This window comes from Strix uralensis, chromosome 4 (genome assembly GCF_047716275.1).
Source record: "Strix uralensis isolate ZFMK-TIS-50842 chromosome 4, bStrUra1, whole genome shotgun sequence".
NCBI lineage: Eukaryota > Metazoa > Chordata > Aves > Strigiformes > Strigidae > Strix > Strix uralensis.
This window is the reverse complement of record NC_133975.1, coordinates 98,075,022-98,097,418: the sequence shown is the minus strand read 5'-3', so window position 1 is coordinate 98,097,418 and position 22,397 is coordinate 98,075,022. Positions and strand designations below refer to the sequence as shown.

The window sequence follows — 22,397 nt, the reverse complement described above, 5'->3', positions numbered from 1 at the left end:
GAAAAGTGGCTGCTGCATTAATCAGCACATGCACAACCTATTTGTCTGAGACTGTAGAGATTTCCAAATAGCACTATGCCCAATACCTTCCAAATTCATAAAATTATAGCTTTAGTTGGCATAAGTAAGGGGAGAAAATGTCATTGTTACTCTAGAGGAATATAATAGGGCTAGAACAATCTGGCCTGTAATAAAAAACTCAGCTTCTCAATAACAAGCTAGTGTATTTGTCAGAATATGAAACACTGACATAACATAGCCAAATACGCCTGTCATGCTGCACAATAAATGCAGTAAAATGTAGTCAAATAATTTACAAAGCCTTTACACAGCCCACCTGCACTCTGAGGTCACATCAAATTGACCAGTGATGATTAAATCACAAAAACACTGTCTTCAACCAATGCATAATACTCTGCTTGCTGTAGTCCTGCTTTACCTAATTCGTTACAATAAAATTTGTAACAGAATCGCAGAACTAAACGCCAAATACCACACCAAAATCAAATAAACTGAAGTTACTAAAAAAAGTCCTTTTTTTTTATTTTAAGAAGAAACCAACTGTTAGCAGCCAGTGTTACAAGAAATTCCTTCAGGATACTAACAACATCAAGCATTATGTCTTTTTTAGAAACAAACTGTTTCAAAAAAATTGTTCAAGGCCACAAAGGAAGTCTATGCTATACAAAGATAAGATACCCTGTTATCTCTCATCTCTTTGTTCAGACCATTACGCCTCTCTTTCTCTCACATAAGCTGGCTATTCTTCATTTACATCATGACTATAAAGTGATTTTCTTGCTGGGAACCCAGAGCATAGGGGACCAAGGCTTTAATATATTTGAGAATTGACAATAAACCTCTGTCATTATTTTGTACTTCATTCGCTATTTATTTAGATGCTTTTTGTTTAAGAAGAGCTTTCTCAGTCACTTCCTGATTTTCTTAATTTACCCTGAAAATTGTGTTTACAGCATCACAGACTGTTATAGAAATTGTGGCACCACAGAGATAGCATTACCTCACTGTTAGAGAACAGGGCTTTTAAATATTAAATACAAACATTTGAATTAATAAGAAAACATGTCATGAAAAAAAGCTCTAAATGGATTTCTGTTTCAACCCGATTTTTTTAAACATTTTCTCCAGCAGGAATGTCAAATACTTCTCTCTCATCAGTTTTTTAATTTCTGTTTTGCTTAAGCAAAAGACTAAACTCTCTCTGTTTTATGTAAGAGAACTATTTTGATTCTAATGGATAAAAATGCATTTTTAATAGGAATCACAGGATCTGTATCTCTATACTACCTTAATGTGGAGACTCTTCTTCAAACATTGAGTAGTTTTATGAGCAGCAGAACACATGTCTAAACTCCTCTTCTTGGACGTGAGAGGCTGCAAGTGCTGATCTAGTCATACACAGCAGCTAAGACATTCATTATATGTGGATTCTATGTGATCCAGTATCACAGATGAGTTCACTCAGTACAGACAATACCTGGCTAGGTATTCTCACTGTATATAACAGCTGACATATCTACCCTTCTAGCTGATTTAATGCTTAAAAAATGGAAAAAATCTCTCAAAGAATTATGGAGGAAAAAGAAAAAGAAACTTTTAATGAAAACAGGAGAACAGAACTTTAGGACTAGCGAAATATGCACAGAAATGTCTTTGATTACATGGTAAAAATTTCCATGGAATAAACCTATAACTAGATATTAAAATAGCCTTTTTCTAGTCTTCTAGGATATAAATGGTGTTATGTATTACAGCCTTTCTGGACGTCAGTTATTTTAGACTGACACACTTCAAAGAAGTTCCAGTTTCTCTAGAGAACTACATAAGCAGCTTGTGTTAATTACAGAGAGCCAGCTGACAACACAGTCACTTGCTCTATGGAAACAGAGGAATTAAAGGATTAAGAAAACATAAAATATGCCAAAATATCATAATATCATCCTTTTACTTAAAAATTTACAACTCAAGATTTGGGTGTTGGGGGTGACAATACTACAACTACACAAGATGTTATCAAAGGCATGAAAAAAACGTGTTGCAGAGTTGTATTTTGTTCACTAACTTCTTTCACTTCTAATACTCCTAACAGGCCTAGTCAGCCCCTCACACGTGTTCCTTGTTATGTCCATTTGCTTTTCAGTTGGTTTCCCACACATCAAGCCAGACTACAAGCCTCAGGAGGGAGTTAGCTATTCCTCCAAGCTGCTGTGAGTCACTGTGATGTCTGCTGCGTAGGCCAAATGAAGCCTGAATTTCTTGCTTCCACTAGGCAACAAGAACAATGAGGAAAAACATGGCAAGGAGGTGAGAAAAGATCAAAAAGCCAAGAATCCTCTCCCTCAATATCCCTACCTTCCTGTCATAGCTGCCATAGTGCATGGTGATGAAGAAAGTAAATCAAAGACTCGGTGCAGAATTCTAAGAGAGATTATAGTATTCCAACTTTAAAATTTTCAGTGTAACATTAAATACTAGTCTCTCATGACAAATGAAGAAAATCTATGCTACCTCATACAATAAGTACATATTCTTGCACCATTTTAGAAGTACAAAAACTAATGTCCACAGATTTATCCTTGGGTGTGATCAAACTTGTGACAGATGTATTTTGTTTAAAACTAAAATAGAGATGTGTTAAATGAATACTTAGCTAATAATTCGCCCTATTATTATTGTTGTATATAGATTCCTATTGTTTTGGTAGATGAAACTCTTAATCACAGAAATTAAAACACTAACATAAATCCTTGACTGAAAGTTAAAACAAGTCACTTCAGCATTTTTTGTTACAGAAAATCATCTATTCAGGAACATCAGTGGAGGAAGACTGGAATCACAAGTATCCCTGCCACACACAGTTTTTGAACTCTATTCTGAAATCAAGAATTTTTCATTTGATCTTAGCTGTCAGGACAAGACATTGCAGTAAGAAATAGGGTTTCAGGTTGAGACCAGCCAGTTTAATGGTGATCATTAACCTGCTTTATATCATATTTTTAAGAAGCCCACTTTGTGTACAAGAAGTTCCTAAGGTACTGGTGGCTGGGAGGGAATTTTGGATGGGAAGGGGCATGAGGGGAAATGCCAGTATACATGTGCACTTTGAAGGTACCAACGACTGTCAGAGAGAAGATACTGAGTAATGTTGTATTGCCACTTTCATATTCATTAAAAAAAACCCCACAAACCCTGCCCCCCAGCAGGAAGACCAACATTGACTACAAACTCTATTTTTTTAATTCCATCAGCACTGCCCATGAACAGTACCTTCTTTCACCTGCAGGAGACTGCATAAATTCATTCCTGTCCACAGTGCTTTAAAACAGTCACCCTAATACTCAGAAAAGCAGATGTAACTGATCTATCACACACAAGTTACAACTGCTTGCAGTGTCCTTGCTGCCACAACTGCTTTCTGGGCATCCATGAACAGCCAAAAGAAACAAATCTGCTAGTCACTGAGGTACACCTAGAACTCTACTGCACTCTTAACATATGTTGCAAATGGAGTCTTTGTCTATTTCCTTTAAAAGCAGCGCTTCTGTCTCATCCTAGCTGAATCACCAGCAGTTTGTTTTCATTCAAATCCCTCTCTCTGCCAGACACTGGAGTGACTAATGAACTGCAGAATCTGGTCTGTATAAAAATTTGACTTAGCAAACTAACCATTAGCATGTTGATGACACTGCCACCCAAAATATCACAGTAACAAAAGAGTAACAATTTACATGGGCTCTAAGCCAGTCTGCCCTTCCTACTCAAATTTCAGAGAAGCATGACCTAATTTCTCTACAAGTAGTAGAATCTGGAGCTTTTGTTAGTTCAGTTTCCTTTCTTTATTTCAACATATGTTTTTGCCACAGATGATTATAGTCATTACGAAAAAAAATATTTATTTGGCTAGAATTAAATATGGCAAGCATATAGCCTATAATAAGAATCTAAGAGTAACAGAAAGAGCCTGCAGCACTCCTTGTCAACAGCTGAATACCTGTCCTGGTCATCTAGTGATAGACTCCCACGCCTCAGACCAGTCAGATGCACTGTAAATTCAATTCTGTCTATATGAGAACCATGTTGTTCCTGTTAAAACCAAGTTTACTGAATCTTCCAGCAACTTTTATGCTTCCAGTATCATGCCCACTTTACAAAAAAAAGAAGTTTAAGGCAGAGAAAACTGAGGAAAGAGGAAGAAAGAGGTAATACACTGAACAATGCAAAGCAGTAGAACCACTACTCCTATTTATTCTTTCTCCTATACATGGCCAAATGGATATTCACTGGAATTGGAAAGAACCATACAACATTACCCCCTACAATTTCTCACAGCAAGGTAGCCTAAAAGCTTGTTTTTCAACTCCACTTAACGCTTTCTAAGTGGTATTTTCTAAAACCTCCAGGTACATGAAGAACAGATGGTCTACTGCCTTTTCGTTTCCATGTTTCAGACAGTTCCACAGTTTACGACTAATTTCTGAGTAACAAGGACTTCCTGTTTTATATTTAAGAATACAAATTTGAAACAGAGTTGGGGTGGCTACAATAATCACTTTTTCCCTTGTAAGTATGTAAGTATTTATCTAAATAACAAAAAATCAAGAAATATTTTTCTGTGGAAAGCTTATCTGATAACTACTTAGCATTGTGCTTCAGACATACCCTCTCATACATTTGTATAGGACACTATACATGGTTAGCTATCGGTGGATATGAGTATTCCTCTGGTTATACACAAGTTGCAATAATGGTATTCGTTACTTTCATTCTGGGCACTACTTGAAGAAAATCTGCAGCCAGACTAGAGTCTGGAAAGCCACTTCCCCACGCATTCTAAGGCAATGGAAAATGCATTCAGGTCTCCCTTTGTTCACTATCCTGTTGCTCATTTGAACAGAATCCCTTTAGAAATGGATAACCTAATTTATCAAAAAACTCACTTCTTTCCTCATGAATTTGCACAGACAAGCATTTAGATTTCAATGCAGATTTAGCCATTTATATTTAAAAATCAGATGCTTAACAAGTAGCAGTAAACAATACATCCAGAACATAAGGTCTGTTTATCCAGATAAGAAAGCACTGTGACTTATCACCACCTCTGTATTAAACAAGATTAAAAATGTCAGAAACTGATTTCTGCAAATGCTTCACCTCTTTGTTTTACCTGCTTCTGTGTACTTTAATCCTACTTTTACTTCTTCGTGCTTTGCTTTTGGTGGCGGCCAGACAGTCTGGAGTCTCCCTGGAGTCTTGTCATCTTGCTCTGAGGGACTCAGGTCAGGCTGTTAAAATTATGCAAGAAAAAATTAAAGTCTGCAGTATCAATCGATTTCAAAACAGCAACCGCCATGCTCAGCTCTACATGTGTACTCCAGAATGGTTACCTGCCTTGCTCTACTGATTGAAACAGTACTCGGTTGGAAGGGATACAAAGAAATCAGTGTAGAAGAATAACTTTGAGGAGGAAAATAACATAATGCATGTGACCTACAGTGATTTATTGAAACTGTTCACATCAGTGTGGAAAGCTGTCTATCATCTGGTGAAGCACAGAGGTCAAGAACACTAGGGTTTTCTCCTGTGTCTTTTTTTCAAGAGTGAAAAGACACATCTGTGTTCCTCTCACAAGTAAACATTAGTGCGATTCACCTAGGACATCATTTGACAATATAATTTTCTGGAAGCAGAGCTAGTTTATGAAATTCCTGCCCCACCCCCAGCAGCTTGCTCAGTCCACATACCACATCATGCTGCCACATCAAAGTGCTGCTACAGCTGCTAATGGAACTGCACTGTCAACCACAATGCTAAAATAACCCTTTAAATGGGGGGGGAGCATTCTTTTAGAGGATTACATTCTGTTTGGTTTTTTATATCTCTGACATTTCTGTAATCTGATTTACAACAGGCTCCTACGAGTAATTGCATAGATGCAACTGCAGAGACAGCAAAGCCCTATATGAAAGTGGCCCCACATGACCACAAACCCTATATGAAAATGGCCCCCACACGAGCAAGGAAAAAGGAAAGGCAAGACCCTTTTACTCTGGCTTTGCCCTGAGAAAAGGTACATTTGTACTAGACCGGACGTTAAGCAGACATTTGTAAAAGCCGCTCCCGCTGACTCCTGCGCTTCTTCCCCGTCCCGTGTGGATGACAGCTTCCCAGAGAGGCTTGCGCCGCCCCGGCGCGGGGAGCGGGGGCAGCAGGGAGCGCCGGGCCGGGGAAGGGGAGGGGAAGGGGAAGGGGAGGGGAAGGGGACGGGGAAGGGCACGCACAGCGCGCAGGGCCTGTGCACCCCGCCGCCAACCTCTTGTCTCCTCCCCATCGGTAATTTACTGCAAACTGGTATTATCGGTCTACCCAGGTGTCAGTCAAGATTTTTTAAAAGTTTTTAATTTTATGTAAGAATAAAAACTTGAAAGAAAGTACAACCAACACAACAAATTAACTTCAGGTTTAGGGTTAAATCCTGCGAATTTAATAATTCAGATAATTCTCCCTTTAGCCAACAAGAACAAGGTTCTGCACTGATTATATCTGCCAAAGATGTAGCTGTAAGAATTTTGGTTTGGGGAACCCTAACCCAAGGGTTACTCATTTAATCAAAGAGCTCAAATCACACTCAAAATTCATTTATCTTTATGTTTCTATGAAAACTTAGCATGGATTTTTTTTTTCATTTCTTAAAAATATACTGACTAGATCTCCACGTGACTAAGAATACTAACCTTGCAAATGCTTATACTGATCCATAACTTGAGTCATCTAATTGGAATCACTAAGTTATACTTGGATAAGGTTAAATGATTATCAATATTTGCAAAGCCAAATACACACATGTAAATAAGGAAAAAATCACTTTAAAATCTATGTCTTGGACAAACTGAGTTGAAAATCATCCATGACTTCTCGTACCAGCTCTTATCATAGAATTATTCCTAAAGGTAAAATGAAATATTACTTTTAAAAATAAAAAATGAAAGAAAACAGAGTGAGATTGAGAAACTATTAAATAATACTACAGTAAATATTTGCAGCACCAAACTGATTTAAAGCCATACTTAACATATGGGCAACTGTTTTGTAGTGATCTTTTAAAATCAGAAACTGATTTTTAAGTTCTCACTTCTAGATGAAAGGCTGTGGTTATCTCCAGTTCTCACTGAATTCTGCTACAATGGCAAATGATGAAGATTTTTGACAAATTAGCCCCAAGACTTCTTCAGTTGGGAATCCAAAATTTGAGATTGCCAAAAGAAGAGGACAATTCTGACATCTTGACATTAAGTCCCCACCAATAATTTTTAAACAAGAAATTATTTTTTATCCATCTATTTCCAGATCTTACGAAGAAAAAGTAATTCAACCTACAGATTTGTCTGATGGTCCATCGCCAGGTTTTGATTTTGACCTTTCAAATACAGCTTTCAAGGACTCTTTTTCATTTCTCATTTTGCGTTTTATGGCTTCCAGCTCTGAGGTATCTGCCGTTGTTTCTTTTTTGGGAGGCCGTGTGAATAAAGCTTTAAAGACGTCCAGTGCAGATTCAGCAGGGCTTGATTTTATTTCCTCAGAGGGAAATCGTGGTTCTGTTTTGCCAGAGGCTTTGTTCTCTTGAGCTTCATCACTGTCCTCGGTCTCCCCAGATCCCTCACCAGAGTCCTCAGTTCTATCTTCATTCTTGGAGACGTCTATGTTTAACAAGTGTGAGAGTTGTTCCAGGAAAGTAGGACTTGCTTTAGGTTCAGCTGATTTTTTTTTAGTGGTCAAACCTGATGTAATACTGGATTTCTTAACAGGCTGTCGTAATTTAAGCAGAGCTAAATCATTCTCCCTTGGTTTAATTTCTGTAACAGTTTCCCCATCCTCTGTGGTTAGTCCCTTTTTCCTCACACGTAGTCCACTAAAGAAAGCGGGCAGCTGGAAAGTCTTTTCAGCCAGTGCCGTTTTTTGGAGCGATGTATTATCAGCTGAAGTTCTTTGTTCTTCATCTGGAAGTTCTTGAGGGCATTCCCCTGTAGCAAGGAAGTGACTGAACTGCTCATCCATTAATATTTTGTCTTCTCCACTGGAGTCATGCTCCAGAACACCATCCAGCTCTTTTGGGAGCTGCTTGGAAATTGGTGGGTGTAACTCAATGTCATCTGTATCCACAGTGTCATCACTGTTGCTGGGCCCTTCTGATTCTGACTCTTCCTTATTTTGATTGTTATCGTCCAAAGCCTCAGCAGACAAAGCAGCATTATTTAGCCCAGATTCGCTTGCATTGTTTTCATCGGTGTCTAGGTCCTCACTCTCCGAGTCCGATTCTGTATCACTTGTTGTATGAACCAAAGTACCTTGTACGAGAATAGCATCCTTGTCATCATTGTCAGATTCCGACAAAGAAGTCTGTACAAACCCTAAATGGTGAAGTAATTCATTTTGTTCGGTTAACTCCAGTTCCAGGTCAGTTTGCCTGCCAGACATGGGGTCAGCTTGGCCACTGGTAGTATTCACGCCGTGCTGGTTTTCTGAGTCATCATTACAATCATTATCATTCTTCTCATGCCAGGTGTTACCATGAGTATTTATATTGGTGTGCAAAGGTTGAAATGCTTTAAGCACTGTTTCTTCTTGGGAAGCTGCAGATTCAAACTTAGTTGTAAATCCAAAAAGTTTTTTCATAGAAAACGTAGTGAAAGGATCGGGTTCGCTTTCTGCTCTCTTCGCCAGGTCTGAAAGCTGACTACAACCAGGCACCGCACCTTCTTCTTCCATGTTGCGTGAAGTACAGAAGAGGTTTGCTTCTAGCAGTGCTAAGTGCTAAACAAATATTTACTCCACGCATTCAGCGAGCAGACTGAGCTCGGGACAGGCGCTGCAAAGGCAGCGCTGCCCTGCCCGGCCCTGCCCTGCCCCGCGGGGGCAGCCGGCCGCCCCCAGTCACCCTGCCCCTCCGCCCGCGCCCCGCAGCTCTCCGCGCTCCGCTTCGGGACCGGCGGGAAGACCCACCGGGCAAAGCCGCCGAAGCCCGGAGCGGGGCGGGCGGGTCGCTCCCTCACGCCGCCGCGGCGGGCCCGGGCGCTGCCCTCGGCTGCGGCAGGTCCCGCCCGGCGGCTGCGGCGGGGCCGCGCGCCCCGCGCCCGGGCAGCTACAGCGACGGCCGGCTGCCCCCCGCGCGGAGCCGCGCGCGCTCGCGGCCTGCTACTTCCGCGTGCCGGTGCGCGAGCTGCGAGCGGGCTTCAGCGGAGAGTTCCTGACGGGTTCTTCTGCGTAGTCTTCCCACTTTGATAAAGACCTTCTTTTGTAAATCCATAATCACCAAAAAATGTCAAATGGAAACCCCAGGTAACGAATGTGGGGCTTCCCCAGCCACCGCCCGGAGCCGGTGCAGGGCCCCGCTCCCGGCCGGCCACAGCCAACTTGGGTGAGCGCCCTTGAGGCCGAAGAAAGCAGGGGAAAAAAAAAAAAAAAAAAAAAAGGCTCTCTTCCGATTTGCTGCAGGTTTCATCTGGAATGCAGATTTCAGCCTCCAGGGCCATGAACAAAAACCAACAGGACTGGTTTCATGTTACTGCTGTCCTACCCCTGCACGGCGGCTCCCGGGAGCGGAGCGCAGGTACCTGCCGAGGGCGGGCGGCGCGCCCCGGGGCGGGCAGCTCCCTGGGTGGGCAGGGGAAACACCCGGCGCGCCGCGGGGCCCAGCTAACTGTTCAAAAACCACCCAGGCTCTCCGTCCGCACTCCACCCAAACTTGCATTATTTCAGACCAGAACAGTCTCTGCTGGCTTAGTTTTTGATAACTTTCATCTGTACGTATTGTCTCGGTAATGCTGTGTGAGAGCTGTTTTAGTTAATACTGGCAAAAACCCTTGAAGGAAATCTTCAAGACTGTATAACTCAATATTAACTGAAGCTGTCTGGGATAATATTTTTTTTTTCCATAACACACATATAAAGAAAGTACAAAGTACTCTTAAGCACCTTTGATATTCAGAAAGTCAGTAACATTTAGGTCAGATTCCAGTCAAAAGCCTTCACTTCTGTTCCTTTTCTTATTTTTGGAACTACAGAGACTGCAAGACTACAGGAATTTATATTCTTCTTATTTCCTGGCCTCTAAGAAGTTTGTTTAGTCAAATTTCCACATTGGTACCATAGAAATTCAAAATTACTGTGGGTTGTTTTTTTTTTTTTTTTTTTTGCACACAAATTAGAGTGTCATTCTACAGTCAGCCATTTAGCTGTGATGAGTAATCTTAAACAAGCAACATGGGGAAAGCTGTCCTTCACTAGGAAATCAGCTGCAGATCACACCACCGTGTCAAATTACTGAAAAACATTTACTGAAAAGCCAAATATTGCAGACAACAAGCAGCAACAAAGTATTCCAACACATTTAACTTTTGGTTTAATGTTTTAAAATGTAGACCATACAAAAAGCATGTGTTTACCTTTTCACTATATTATAAAGGATCATAAAGTCAACAGCAAAAGTCATTGGTATCTACTGCAGGAAGAAAGTTTCCCGAAAATCAGACTGTAATACTAAGGGCTTAGGTGAAGCTTAGAGACACCTTTTCAATTACAGGGTTGCATGCATACCTATAGACAAAGGGCACTGGAATCATTCCTGTCTTTATCTGTGATTTAACGCAGAAGAATGCCTTCTGCCTCACTGCCTGCCATTTCCTGTAGGAAGCTCCCAACTTGCTTCTCCGCTATGCTTAATCATCAGGTGCCAAGGTTGGAAACAACTGACAGGTCATGGCTCCCCTGGTTTTCTAGGCTTAATATAGATTAATATCACAAAAGAAAGCTCTACATAAGGAAAGAGACAGAGAGTCTTTATCACTCCCTATGCCAACCTACTCTTATAATCCCAGGGTTAATAAAACAAGTGGAAGGCAGCTGCCTCAGCACTGCTGATTTCTCATAAGACAAGATTTCCTGAAGGCAAATCTGCAGCTATTCTAAATTGCATTTTATGACAAAATAACTGGGGCAAAGTGACCCTACTGAGCCGAAAAGTTTTCACAATTTGAATTTACATCTATTTTTCTGTTCAACCACAGGACTAAATGTTCATTGTCCTGATAATTTCTATGGGTATGCCTTGCTTATTTATTTATGTACTTATTTATTTGGGGTTTGATTAACTTACAATGGGTAAACATTAACCATATTTTTCAAGAACAGTTTCGCTGGTCACTAACAAAAAATACACCTATATGTACAACTTCATGGCACCTTTTAAACCAAACACACTTATTCAGATTATACCAAAATATTTATTTATCTGTTTATATTAATGACAAGCCACACTTAGAATAAAACTTCTCTGTAATAATCTAGGGTCACCAAGCTGTAGCAGTCCTGTGAATACTGTACATAGGCAGGTTACTGAAAATAGCCACTATCTAACTATTTATGATTTTAATAGTACGTATGAAAAGTTTAGTTTAAAAGTGGACTTAAAAGCAGAAAAACCATATTTACATCTAAACATCCCAACAAAATTTATGAGACAATGATCAAATTAGTGGTGAAAAAGATTGTGCTTTGAGTGTCAGGCCAAAGTTATGCAACATATTGAGATGCTAGCAAACTCAGAGTTGAACACTGAATAATTAAAACTCCAGAAGTAGAAATATACCTTATAAAACCAGAGGAAATCCCAGAAGCCTGCAGAAAAATGATACTGCTTTAAATGTACCTCTTCTCTTGATAATAAACTCTAGGAAGTGAGAAGAAACTTTCAAGCTTTTCGATCACTAGGATGAACAAAGGAACTCATCTCTATGTTCACCCCTGGAAAATGATCAAAAAAGTCTCTCAAATTCACCATGGAGTCCGTAAACACCCAGTCTCAAACAACACTTTTGTAAGGACTTGTTTCTCACAGCCTGATGATCATCCCAGTGGACACTCCCCTGTCGAGGGACTGGATAACTGATAATGAAATACTCATTGGTACATTGGCACACCAAATAGTGTGTTTCTGGGTAAAATACATACATCAATATGTGCCCTTAATATTTTTGCACAAGAAGGAGATCATCATATTATGATGTGCAAATGAGATGGAGACAGTTTTTTGGCAGAAGTGTTTTATTGCTGGGTGGATCTATCTCATAAGGAAAGTCTCTCTGAACAGGCTGTGTGCTCGTGTTGGCTGGGATAGAGTTCATTTTCTTCACAGTAGCTAGTATGGGGCTATGCTTTGGATTTGTGCTGGAAACAGTGTTGATAACACAGGGATGTTTTTGTTACTGCTGAGCAGTAACAGAGCCAAGGCCTTTCCTGCTTCTCACCCCACTCCACCAGCGAGTAGGCTGGGGGTGCACAGCGAGTTGGGAGGGGACACAGCCGGGACAACTGACCCCAACCGACCCAAGGGATATCCCAGACCATATGATGAAATGCTCAGCATATACAGCTGGGGGAAGAAGAAGGAAACAGGGGACATTTGGGAGTTAACAGTGTTTGTCTTCTCAAGTCGTGGTTATGTGTGATGGAGCCCTGCTTTCCTGGAGATGGCTGAGCACCTGTCTGCCAATGGGAAGGGGTGAATAAATTCCTTGTTTTGCTTTGCTTGCCCATGTGGCTTTTGCTTCACTTATTAAACTGTCTTTATCTCAATACATGAGTTTTCTCACTTTTACTCTTCTGATTCCCTCCCCCATCTCACCAGGGGGGAGCAAGCAAGTGGCTGGGTGGGGCTTAGTTGCTGGCTGGGGTTAAACCATGACAGGCTGTAATACGGCATGTGAAGGAAGAAGCAACTTCAAAAATCTCTAGAAAAAAATCATTTATGATAATGTCACAAGTCTTCTTAATAAAACTTACAACTCTCTGGTGCTTCAGAAAAGCCCCTAGAACCTGTCATAGCAACTTTCCCAGCAGTCAACACACTAATTATACAAAGGGACAATCATTCCTTACAGTTTAAAGCACATTTAATAATCCACACCCTTTCTGACCTACATTTCTTCACAGACAGAAGTCACACCTACAGCTCACTCCAGTTCTGTTCTTGAGGTGTCTAAGAGCTCCCCTGAAGTAGGTTTTAAAACTAGCCTTGAAGAAAACAGACAGTAAACCAGCATAAAATAATCTAATTTCTATCACTATCATATGGCAGGGCTCAAGGTTTCCTGACCCCATATCTATTCAGACTGTCTTTTCAGAGCACTGTAATAGCGAACTAGAGAAACATGAACAGGGCATGAAGACACATTCTACAAAACAGCCAGGTGGCTAAACTGTATAGAAAACAAACTTTCTACAGTTTTTTCAACATGACAAGCCTAAACCCAAGAAAATTTTGCATAATTCCTTGAAAATAATAATAGAATCAAATACGCACGAACTGTGTCAGGCTTCAGAAGAGCCACATGAAGCAGCAGGCTGTGGTTGTGGCTCAGGTGGTTTGAACTGATCTGAAGCTCAGCTGACACAGTCCTGCCCTCTGCCCTGTCCCCAGCCCAATGCCTACTGTGCTGACTGATAATGATCTTAAAACATTCTTCTGCTCTCCTGTCTGTCTCTCCTGCTGTTTATCTCATTTTATACTTAGTATTTTAACTCTTTAACTACTCTAAATAGAAAAGACAGAGAAGATGGAAGGAAACCTGTAAGTCCTGGATTTTCATCGTTATTCTCAGCCTTGTTACCTCATTATAGACCATTATGAGAGCAATTTTCCTGAGGTTTGACAATCTGGGTATCACCAATATAATCACTTTAAATGTAAGTAATTAAGTTTAGACATAGCAACAGAAACATAGATATGATAATTCTTATCAAAATTGAGCATTACATGATGTTAGCAGAATGAGTGGACACCAGACACTTTTGGTGTAGGGGGCTGTAGACATGCAAACGTAGTTAACATCTTCATCAAAATTTTGCTTGACATTGAGGTGTGGACTATAGAGAATTTAAAAAAAGATCATAATAGCTATATGGTCATAAAACCAGAAAGCACATTAAGAAAGTCAGTTTACTATTTTGAAGGAGTGCATATTGTATCAATAAATGTGTGGAACAGCCTGTAAAATCCATCATAGGAAAAACCAGTGTTAGTTCTGAGGCAGAGCTTGTAAAAGAGATGCATTGGCTCATCTCCTGGTTAAAAGGAGCAGACATACAAGTAACAAAGACAGGGAACAGAAGATCACTGTAAACTGTGTAAGTAAACTGAGTAAGATCTTTGTGCATTAAGGCACAAAGGCCAGCACTTAGTGTAACAAAGAATGGAGATGAATTTTTAATCTTTTCCCTTTGTGCTTTCTTTTTCTAGGTTGTTCTCTTTTCACCTTCTTTTCATTTCAACAGGCCTTTTGCTCCCCGTCTACAGTATGATATAATAAAGATTAAACAAAAAACTTTATAAAATAAAATCCACAGTCATGTCAAATAATTTACCAGAATTTCTTGAATAAGTACTAACTATTAATAGTTATTTCAGCTGCATTTTCACATCTCATTTATTTGCTTTTTTATCTGAGATGAAATGCTGTATAAAGAATAGGGTGGAGCTGCATCACTATTTTGTTTCATTATCTTCCATATCACTATATCTTCTCTATGCTGGATTGTGAATGAGAATGCAACATGCTCCAACTAAGATTTAAAATCTAATTTGGGATTTTCTTTCAGGCTTCTGATACAGATTGTGTATTTGAAATTCCTGTCAGAGCAGAGTTCATTCAATCTCTCCCTCACCTAATTGCCTCCTTCCAACTAACAGAAACATAGAAACATCTTTTCAATAACATAAGCAAACACTAGTACATCTATATATGCATATATACAAATATATTATACATTTATGCAAGGAGGCTCCTAATCCATAGAAAGCAGAGCTATTCATTAAGAAGTTTTGTTTTTCACATTGTCACTATTTTGAATATAACTGCATTTTAAAACAGTAGTGTCTAACTTTTTGATCAGTCAGGCTAAACTTTTTCTTCCAGCATCAGGAAAGGGCCATAGATGACATGACTGGATGTAGTGGGACTGTGAGTAAATCAGTTGGTCCATTTCAGTTGTTATTTCTTGGAAATATCATCTTTGTTTCAGAGTTGCTCTTCAGACACAGGCACATTTTTTGACCACAGTTGTCTTGCTGTCCGGCCTGAGGAGTGCACAGGGAAGACAATATCTGGGAATGGATTGTTGTCACCAGAGCAACTCATGCAGACTATTTTTGGCCATTATCTTTCTTATAGGCTGCTTATATCAGTGCCACAGTCCAATGGGTTCTGATGGCAGCACCAGCAGCAGCTTTCTCACTACAGTTCTTTTGGCAGCTCCTTCTCCATCCCGTGTCACACAACTGGACACAAACTCGTCTTGAAGCAGAAAAGTAGTCTGAGATGCAAGGGCTCTGCAAGTAATTCAGCCCAGAGTTCTGTTCTGAAAGACTTTCAAGAAAGAGAGTCACAGGGAGTGAGCTGGAGGATAAAGTGTCCTGGTGGGTCACTAATAGCCCATCAGCCCATGCTGAGCACCCCTTTTTTTACAGAAATCGAGGCTTTTGTTCTGAATCTCTTAGAAATCTAGAATAAATATTCTTCCTTGTTAACTACAAAAAACGGAAATTATTTCCTTTTTCATAATGCAGATAATTAGATTTTTAAACAGAAAATAGTGCTTAAAAAAAGAGTAAGAAAAATGGAAACAAACTTACTAATCTTAGACATCTCTTATTTTACTCAAATCATTGTTTTTAAATGGCTTTTAATTTGGAACTCCCCCAGCTCTTTACAAGGACTTTGTAAATGCACACAAAGTATCCTCAGGGACTGGATTCTTCCTGGTGTAGCACATATTTGTACCAGTGATAACAACTACATCACAGTTCTTTTCAGTCCAGTTATTTGTTTTCAACACAACATTTTATTACAAGGATAAGCCTGTACCTTCCCAGTACTACAACAACATTCTAATGAATTATTTTAGGAAAAGAAGGTTATGACAAGAAATCAATTTTATAACAAGCTCACAAGAGCAGCAACTGTGAGTGTAAGCATCATTAAGAGCATTTTAAATGTACTTCTAAGTCAATTCTGGTATTTCTACCAATAGATGTCACTGTTACACAAATTTGTGTTAGTGTGTCTTTGCACAAACTATTATGTAGTCTAGTCTTTAAACCATTTTCTTTCAACCATTCCATTCTTTCCATGTTTCCTTCCTCTTTACTACATTCTGTTCCCTTCTCCCTCCAGTTTGAAAACTACTGCCAAAACGTGTCTATCTGTAGGCTGGTTACTGCTTATTCCAGGAGCATATGAGTATTTCCAGCTAGAATTAGGCTGGGCCATGTTGAGCAAGTGTCTCGACTTGTGATTAACTTGGGTTGCCATCTGAAGTGTCAGTGTCTTATATCCCAGAAAGCTTAGAAACTTTTCCAGTCAAATTCATGGCCAGTCTGACTCCAGTGCCAGTTCAGCTGCTCCAAAACTCTGAAAAGCAACAGCATGGTTCCCAGCAGTCCTGGGCTGTGCACAAGCACGCACACACACGTGCATGTGGGCATGGGTGCACACACTCACACACGTGCACACACACTGCTTGCTGACTTCAGTCTTCCTGGTACCTGTTCTTATCCTGGTCATCTCCTAGTTGCTAGCTCCTACAATCCATTTTCAGGAAAACAGCTAATTTAAACTAAACACCGATCATGATTTTAGAAATGACACATCATGTTCCTTAATCTATTTATATAATTTAAAAAATTTTCTGTATGTATTGCTCTCAGGCTTAGCTGCACATAGGCATACAGACTCACAAACCATCTGAAAAACTGTATCCCATCCAAAACTTTGCAGTTTGTCAGATATTTTGGAACACGGTTTTAGACGTGCCAGAAATAAATGCATACCAGAAATGTGATTGTATATAGTAAATGCTTGTTGAAACCCAATATAGCATGAATAGAGTCCTACTCACATTCAGTTCCAGGCTCAAATGCAACACATTTCTGTTGATCTTCTCTTTCTCACTTGAATGAGCAAATGTGTTTGAGTGCCCCAATCTGAAATCCAAACCCCAGGTATCTTCATCTCTGTTTGCCACATCCAAATTAGTCAGCCGTTCAGTGAAGTCATCCTTTAAAGCAGACTCTGCTGGAATGCCGAAGTGAAATGAAATGAAATGAAGTAAAATAATTGTATGCGTCTGAAGATAATCCCTCCATATAGAAAGCTCTATATCTTTATGAAATTTTGGTATACACTACCAACACATGCACTTACAGTTCTCCTGTTTGTTTAAAACAAAACAGAATGGCATAAATGGGGTACATACTATGTTTTCACTCAGAAAAAAATGGTTTTGTACTTAAATTTTGTGGGACAGATCTAGCAAAAAAAGTGGGCTGCTTGTCTTTCCCCCATACACAGACACACGCTGTATGCAAGGTGCTTGAGTTTTCACCTCCTCTGCCAAGGCACTCTTACTTGCCCTCCTGAATGTGCTTGTTACATACACATATTTCAGAGGTGGCTGTGAAGTATAAAGCTAAGCTAAGGAAGCTCAACAGACTGATTAGACAACCTTTTTGACATTGGCTAAACACAGCCTTAGTGGGGACTGTGCCAATACACTTTAGTCCCTTACATCAAATGGGTAAAAAGCAGAGTCTTTCAATCAAAAGTGATACTTAACCTTGTCCCAGTAACCTTAAACATAGTATCAACCTATGGTTTTGGAATGCTTTAGTTACAAACGGCAGTGAATATACTGGGAGAGGTAAGAACAAAACCTGACAACCAAGAGTACAGACCTCTATGTCATGTACTACAACCACCCAGCATTCTCCTTTCCATTCACAGCGTTGCTGGTTTATTAGTCCCCAAAACCAGTAGTGTCTTCTTCTGCATGATAACCTCTAATTTAGCAGTGAGAAGACCAGTGAATTCCACAAAGTCAGTGTGTTCTCTGAAGTGTAATATCTGACACTATACAGACACCTCTTTTTATATTCTCTAGGATATATACCCTCTTTCATATACACAGATACATCCATCCTGGAACATCCCTGTGGAAAATTCAGATACTAGCAGAATTCCTGGATGCTACATATGGTAGCTTAGCATTATACAAGGAACTGCGCTTACAATTTTGTAATTTATTTTTAATTTTTTTCATTTTCCCTAATTTTAAAATATCACATTAAAAAAAGAGGCACTAGGATCAGAATCTGTAAGCCTGATTGCTTAAATACAGGGTGATTTTCAAACTTTCTGAAAGCTTATAGATCCAAATAATTTAGGTGCCACACTGTATAATAAGAATAGTAAAGTAAAATACTTGGTAAAATGGCCAACAATCCAAAGTACAAACCAGTTGTTATTGTGTGAATAAACTCATCTTTCTTCTTATTCACACAAAATCTCAAAAATGAGATCCTCTCAAAAGACAGCATTTGTACAAAAAAAGTATTACACATTTTACGCATACCTTACACTTTTTGAAATTATGCCCTTCATATAATACGGAAACTGTATCAAGATATTCAAACACAAGACAGCGTATTTTAAGACATACTCAAGTCCAGATAAGCCATCTCTAAGATCAGGTATCTAAAGAGAGACTTGCTTTCTGACTTTCTGAAACATTGCTTTTCTGTATATTTTTACACTTTTGATAAATTATTCTTCTTGTTGGCCCTTACATCGTTATACAAGTCATTCTGGTATTTAGAAAAATTTAAGTTCAGAAATACAAATATTATGCTTTGTAGTATAAGCTGAATAAAATGTATCAGTTGAATTTTGAGCTCATCTTTATTGTTCCATACAGTTAGCCCAGTTACCTCTGGCCATTCTGATTTACATGATTATAACATGTGGAAAATATAAAGAAAGTTCCAGGTGACTGGAGAGGAAAAAGTAAAAATCACCATTTTTAAGGTAAGTGGACATTATTTGTATCATGCTAGCAAACCTACCGTGCCAGCTTTTAGTCTTTCTCTTGATTTCTGTCACATATCAATGCCACAGTTTTTGCAGGTATCTACTGCCTTTACATTGCAAAAAAATTTGGAATCTTCTCATATAACCTATAAAAACTATACATGCTTCTATAAAACAATGTAGCATTACACCAGCATTAAAATACAAATATACATAGTAAAAACCAGGAAATACTACCATTTTTAATTCAGTGCTCTTTGGGAATTCATTTTGGTTTTGTAATTACCTACTCACTGGTTTCCTGCCCCAGTACTACAGTTGCATTCTGCAGTTGGTTTAAATCAATTATTTTTATCTATGTCCCCTCTGTTTCAAGACCTCTACTCTAGGTCAGCTACTGCTAAAGAGAAAATTCCTATGTGGCAGTGAATTTTACCCATAATGTGATTACTCTACTAATTTTCATTGATTCATAAGTGATACAGAGCTGTAACAAGAGGCCACATTCAGAATTCCTTCTTGCAGCAGCTGGTATTTCCCATAATTAACTGTGACACAGCTAAGAACAGTCAGCCTGCCAAATGCTTTCTGGGCTGCTAGAAAAATGAGTACCTCCCTCAGCTGCAGAGATTCAGTTTTTGCCCACATTTAATTTTATGCACCATCATATTAATTTATGGTATTTTTGCTGTTGGCAGATTGCTCCCAAGTCTGTTACTAGGCCTCTATTCTCCACCTTCTATTCCAATTATTACTTAATGCTCTGTTACCTACGGGTTTACCCTGCTAGCTTATGACTCCAGTCTTCCCTGAACCAGTTCTCACCTGTATGCACCATTAGCATACAACCACTTCTATGTTAAGGGACTCATCCACCTCAGCAGACAGTGGAATATAAAAGGAGGACTTCAACCACCTCTCTATTTTAAGTAAACTCTTAAATACTTGGCCATATTTTTCCCTTAATTTCACCATTCTGTCAGCTCAGACAGATGGATTTCACTGCTACTTATACTTATCCAGGAAACTTTTTTTTTTTTTTTTTAAATTGGCAACTCGCTGTAATCCACCAAGAGGGAATTTAGATTGTTTCTATAATTTCAGAGACTGTGGTTGAATTGGGTTTATTTGCTACATAAACTTATGATGAATGTTTTAAAATATCTGAGTGTGTGTTTAAAAAAAAGGTCATATATATTTTATGCATGTATATGCAAACACACGTATATATCCATTCAGTCATAGGCTAAATCCAGTGTCAAAATGCATATGCTTATCCTTTAGCCAACATAACTGATTTGACAACATCTATTATTTTTGCCTCTGAAAAAAAAAGACTTCCAAGAGAGTCCAATTGCTACTCAAACTGTCTTCCGGGTTTTACAGTTTATACCAATTAGGAAGTGCCTCCTATGAACACTGCATGTAGAAAGACTGCCTAAATACAGATTTGCTGCCATCTATTGTCCCAAGGGAATGGAAGACAGAGCAAAGTAAACGCAGGAAGATGAGTACTTAATGCTTCCTTGGCAATTTTTACCACACAGACTTTGCGAGTGTAAGTAAACAACTTTTTCATCTTTCCAAATTTACAGGTAAGACAAACAAGGCACTGAAACCTCAGGGATACAGACAGGGTCATATCATCAGACTGCAATAATAAATAGTACATCCAGGATCTCCTATGCTGAACCTACATAATTATGAGGTACTTACACATGTCTTTTTTTGTACAAAGGACACATTCTTGCCATACAAAGTCTTTTAAACACAATCTCTTAAATTAGCAACAGGCATATTGATAACATGTAATATATTTCTATTAAGTTACCATTGTGGAATCTACAGTTCTACAGTTTCTACGGGACATAGTATATTTTCTCTAGGCAGTCTCTCTCTTTAGAAAGCCTGTTCATACTTTCTCAGCTGTCTTGGAAAAAGAACTTGGGGGGAAAAAATCAGCTTCTTAAACATTTTTTTGTTAGTCTAAGGAATTAGGATGAGTCATAATATCCATTCCCTGTGGGAACATGGTTAGCCTAACCACAACACACTTAAGTCCGAGACCAATGTTTACACTGTGTCTTTTTAGCTTTTGTTTCCTGATCATTGGTCATTCTATATATTAATCTTTTAATCACACTCCATTTTTTCTAGATTGCTTTGTTATATCACACATGATAAAAATATGTTTAGTCTTTTTGTACGGTGATTCCTATGTAATGTACAATTTTATTGCCTATTTGATTAAATGCTATAAACACTTATAAGTGAAGCATGAATAAAGAAAACCTTATGTTAATTAGATACTTGTGTTCACTGCTTGCCTCTTGGAAGGAGTGAAAAGAAGGTAAATAAAATAAAATTTAACTCTTTGTACACTATTTGAAAACGAGTCTCATAATGCCAAATTTGGTGGACCTTTAAGGTTTTGGGGGTCTTAAATTTTAGAAACAAAACAAATAACCAAGCAGATTTATTCAGCAAGTGGACCACAAAACTGAAAGTCTAAATGGCAAAGCTGGCTTATTTAAAGGCCCTGTTTTGATAGCAGAGCTGCACACTCTGAACATCAGAGCTACATTTAGAGCACTTACGGTATTACTAACTGGAGACAATGATATTACTGTAGGGATTTAGCTGTTGCAAGATCTTACATCAGCAAGTCCCAGCACATTAAACAATCTCTGGTATACTTCTTTGCCCAAATAGATTAAGCCTGACCAATGTTACTGAAAGCACTGGTGGAACGTGAGGGTAACCTCAGCTGAAAAGTCAACATATTTTTTAAAAACTTGGAAAACCAAAATATGCAGATCCTACCAAAACTATTTTTTGCTGTGTGCACCTCAAATTTTATGATCCATCCCTCTTGCCTGACCTTTTTCTTTCTAAATCAAGAACCAAGCAGTAAATGCTTCCTGATTTTTCCTGTTTAAATTTTTTCTTTTCTTTTTGTTGCTACACACACCAGTTTAATAAATCTCCATTTTAAAATAGCATTGGAAGTAGCCTCAGCAGTTTCAGATTCTGTAGGTAGATGATATTGCACAGTTCCATGCACATGCCATCTGTGGTATCTCAGATCTGTTAGTATATAAAGACCTTCATTCTGTATAAACATAAATTCTGCACCCAATATTTCAATGTATGTATCTGACACAGAGGACAACAAGATTTGTTTTTCTGGCATTTAACTCTGTTTTGAAGTTGAATAAATATGAATAAGTAGGGAGAAAAATAAGAAAAACAGAAAGAGAATTTAAAAATATAGAGAGAACCCTCCTCCTTTCCTTTTCGTTTTCCAGATTTCCTTTATGGGAAGGAAGCAAAGAGAAGGAACCTGTTTGCTCTGCTAGAGACTCGAGAGAAGACTGACAAGAAATCTTAGTATCAATACAGTTCTTTCTATTGTATTGGATAGAATGTAAAGGAGTATGTAGCTTTCTGCACAAAAAAAAA

The 22,397-nt window shown here is 38.8% G+C and overlaps 1 protein-coding gene across 2 annotated transcripts in view; it reads right to left on the bottom strand.

Annotated features, from left to right (window-relative positions):
• The window catches only part of FMN1 (formin 1), a 209,386-nt gene that overhangs the window by 142,067 nt on the left and 44,922 nt on the right, over positions 1–22,397 (bottom strand). The window contains exons 3-4 of one of the 2 annotated variants that reach the window (XM_074868155.1): positions 16,969–17,144; positions 5,186–5,303 (exon numbers count right to left, since the gene is read on the bottom strand). In XM_074868155.1, coding sequence (XP_074724256.1) covers positions 5,186–5,303; positions 16,969–17,144 — 294 coding nt within the window. Of the gene's footprint in view, positions 1–5,185; positions 5,304–7,395; positions 8,818–16,968; positions 17,145–22,397 lie in introns of those variants that run through there. The other variant, XM_074868156.1, reaches the window with a different exon arrangement.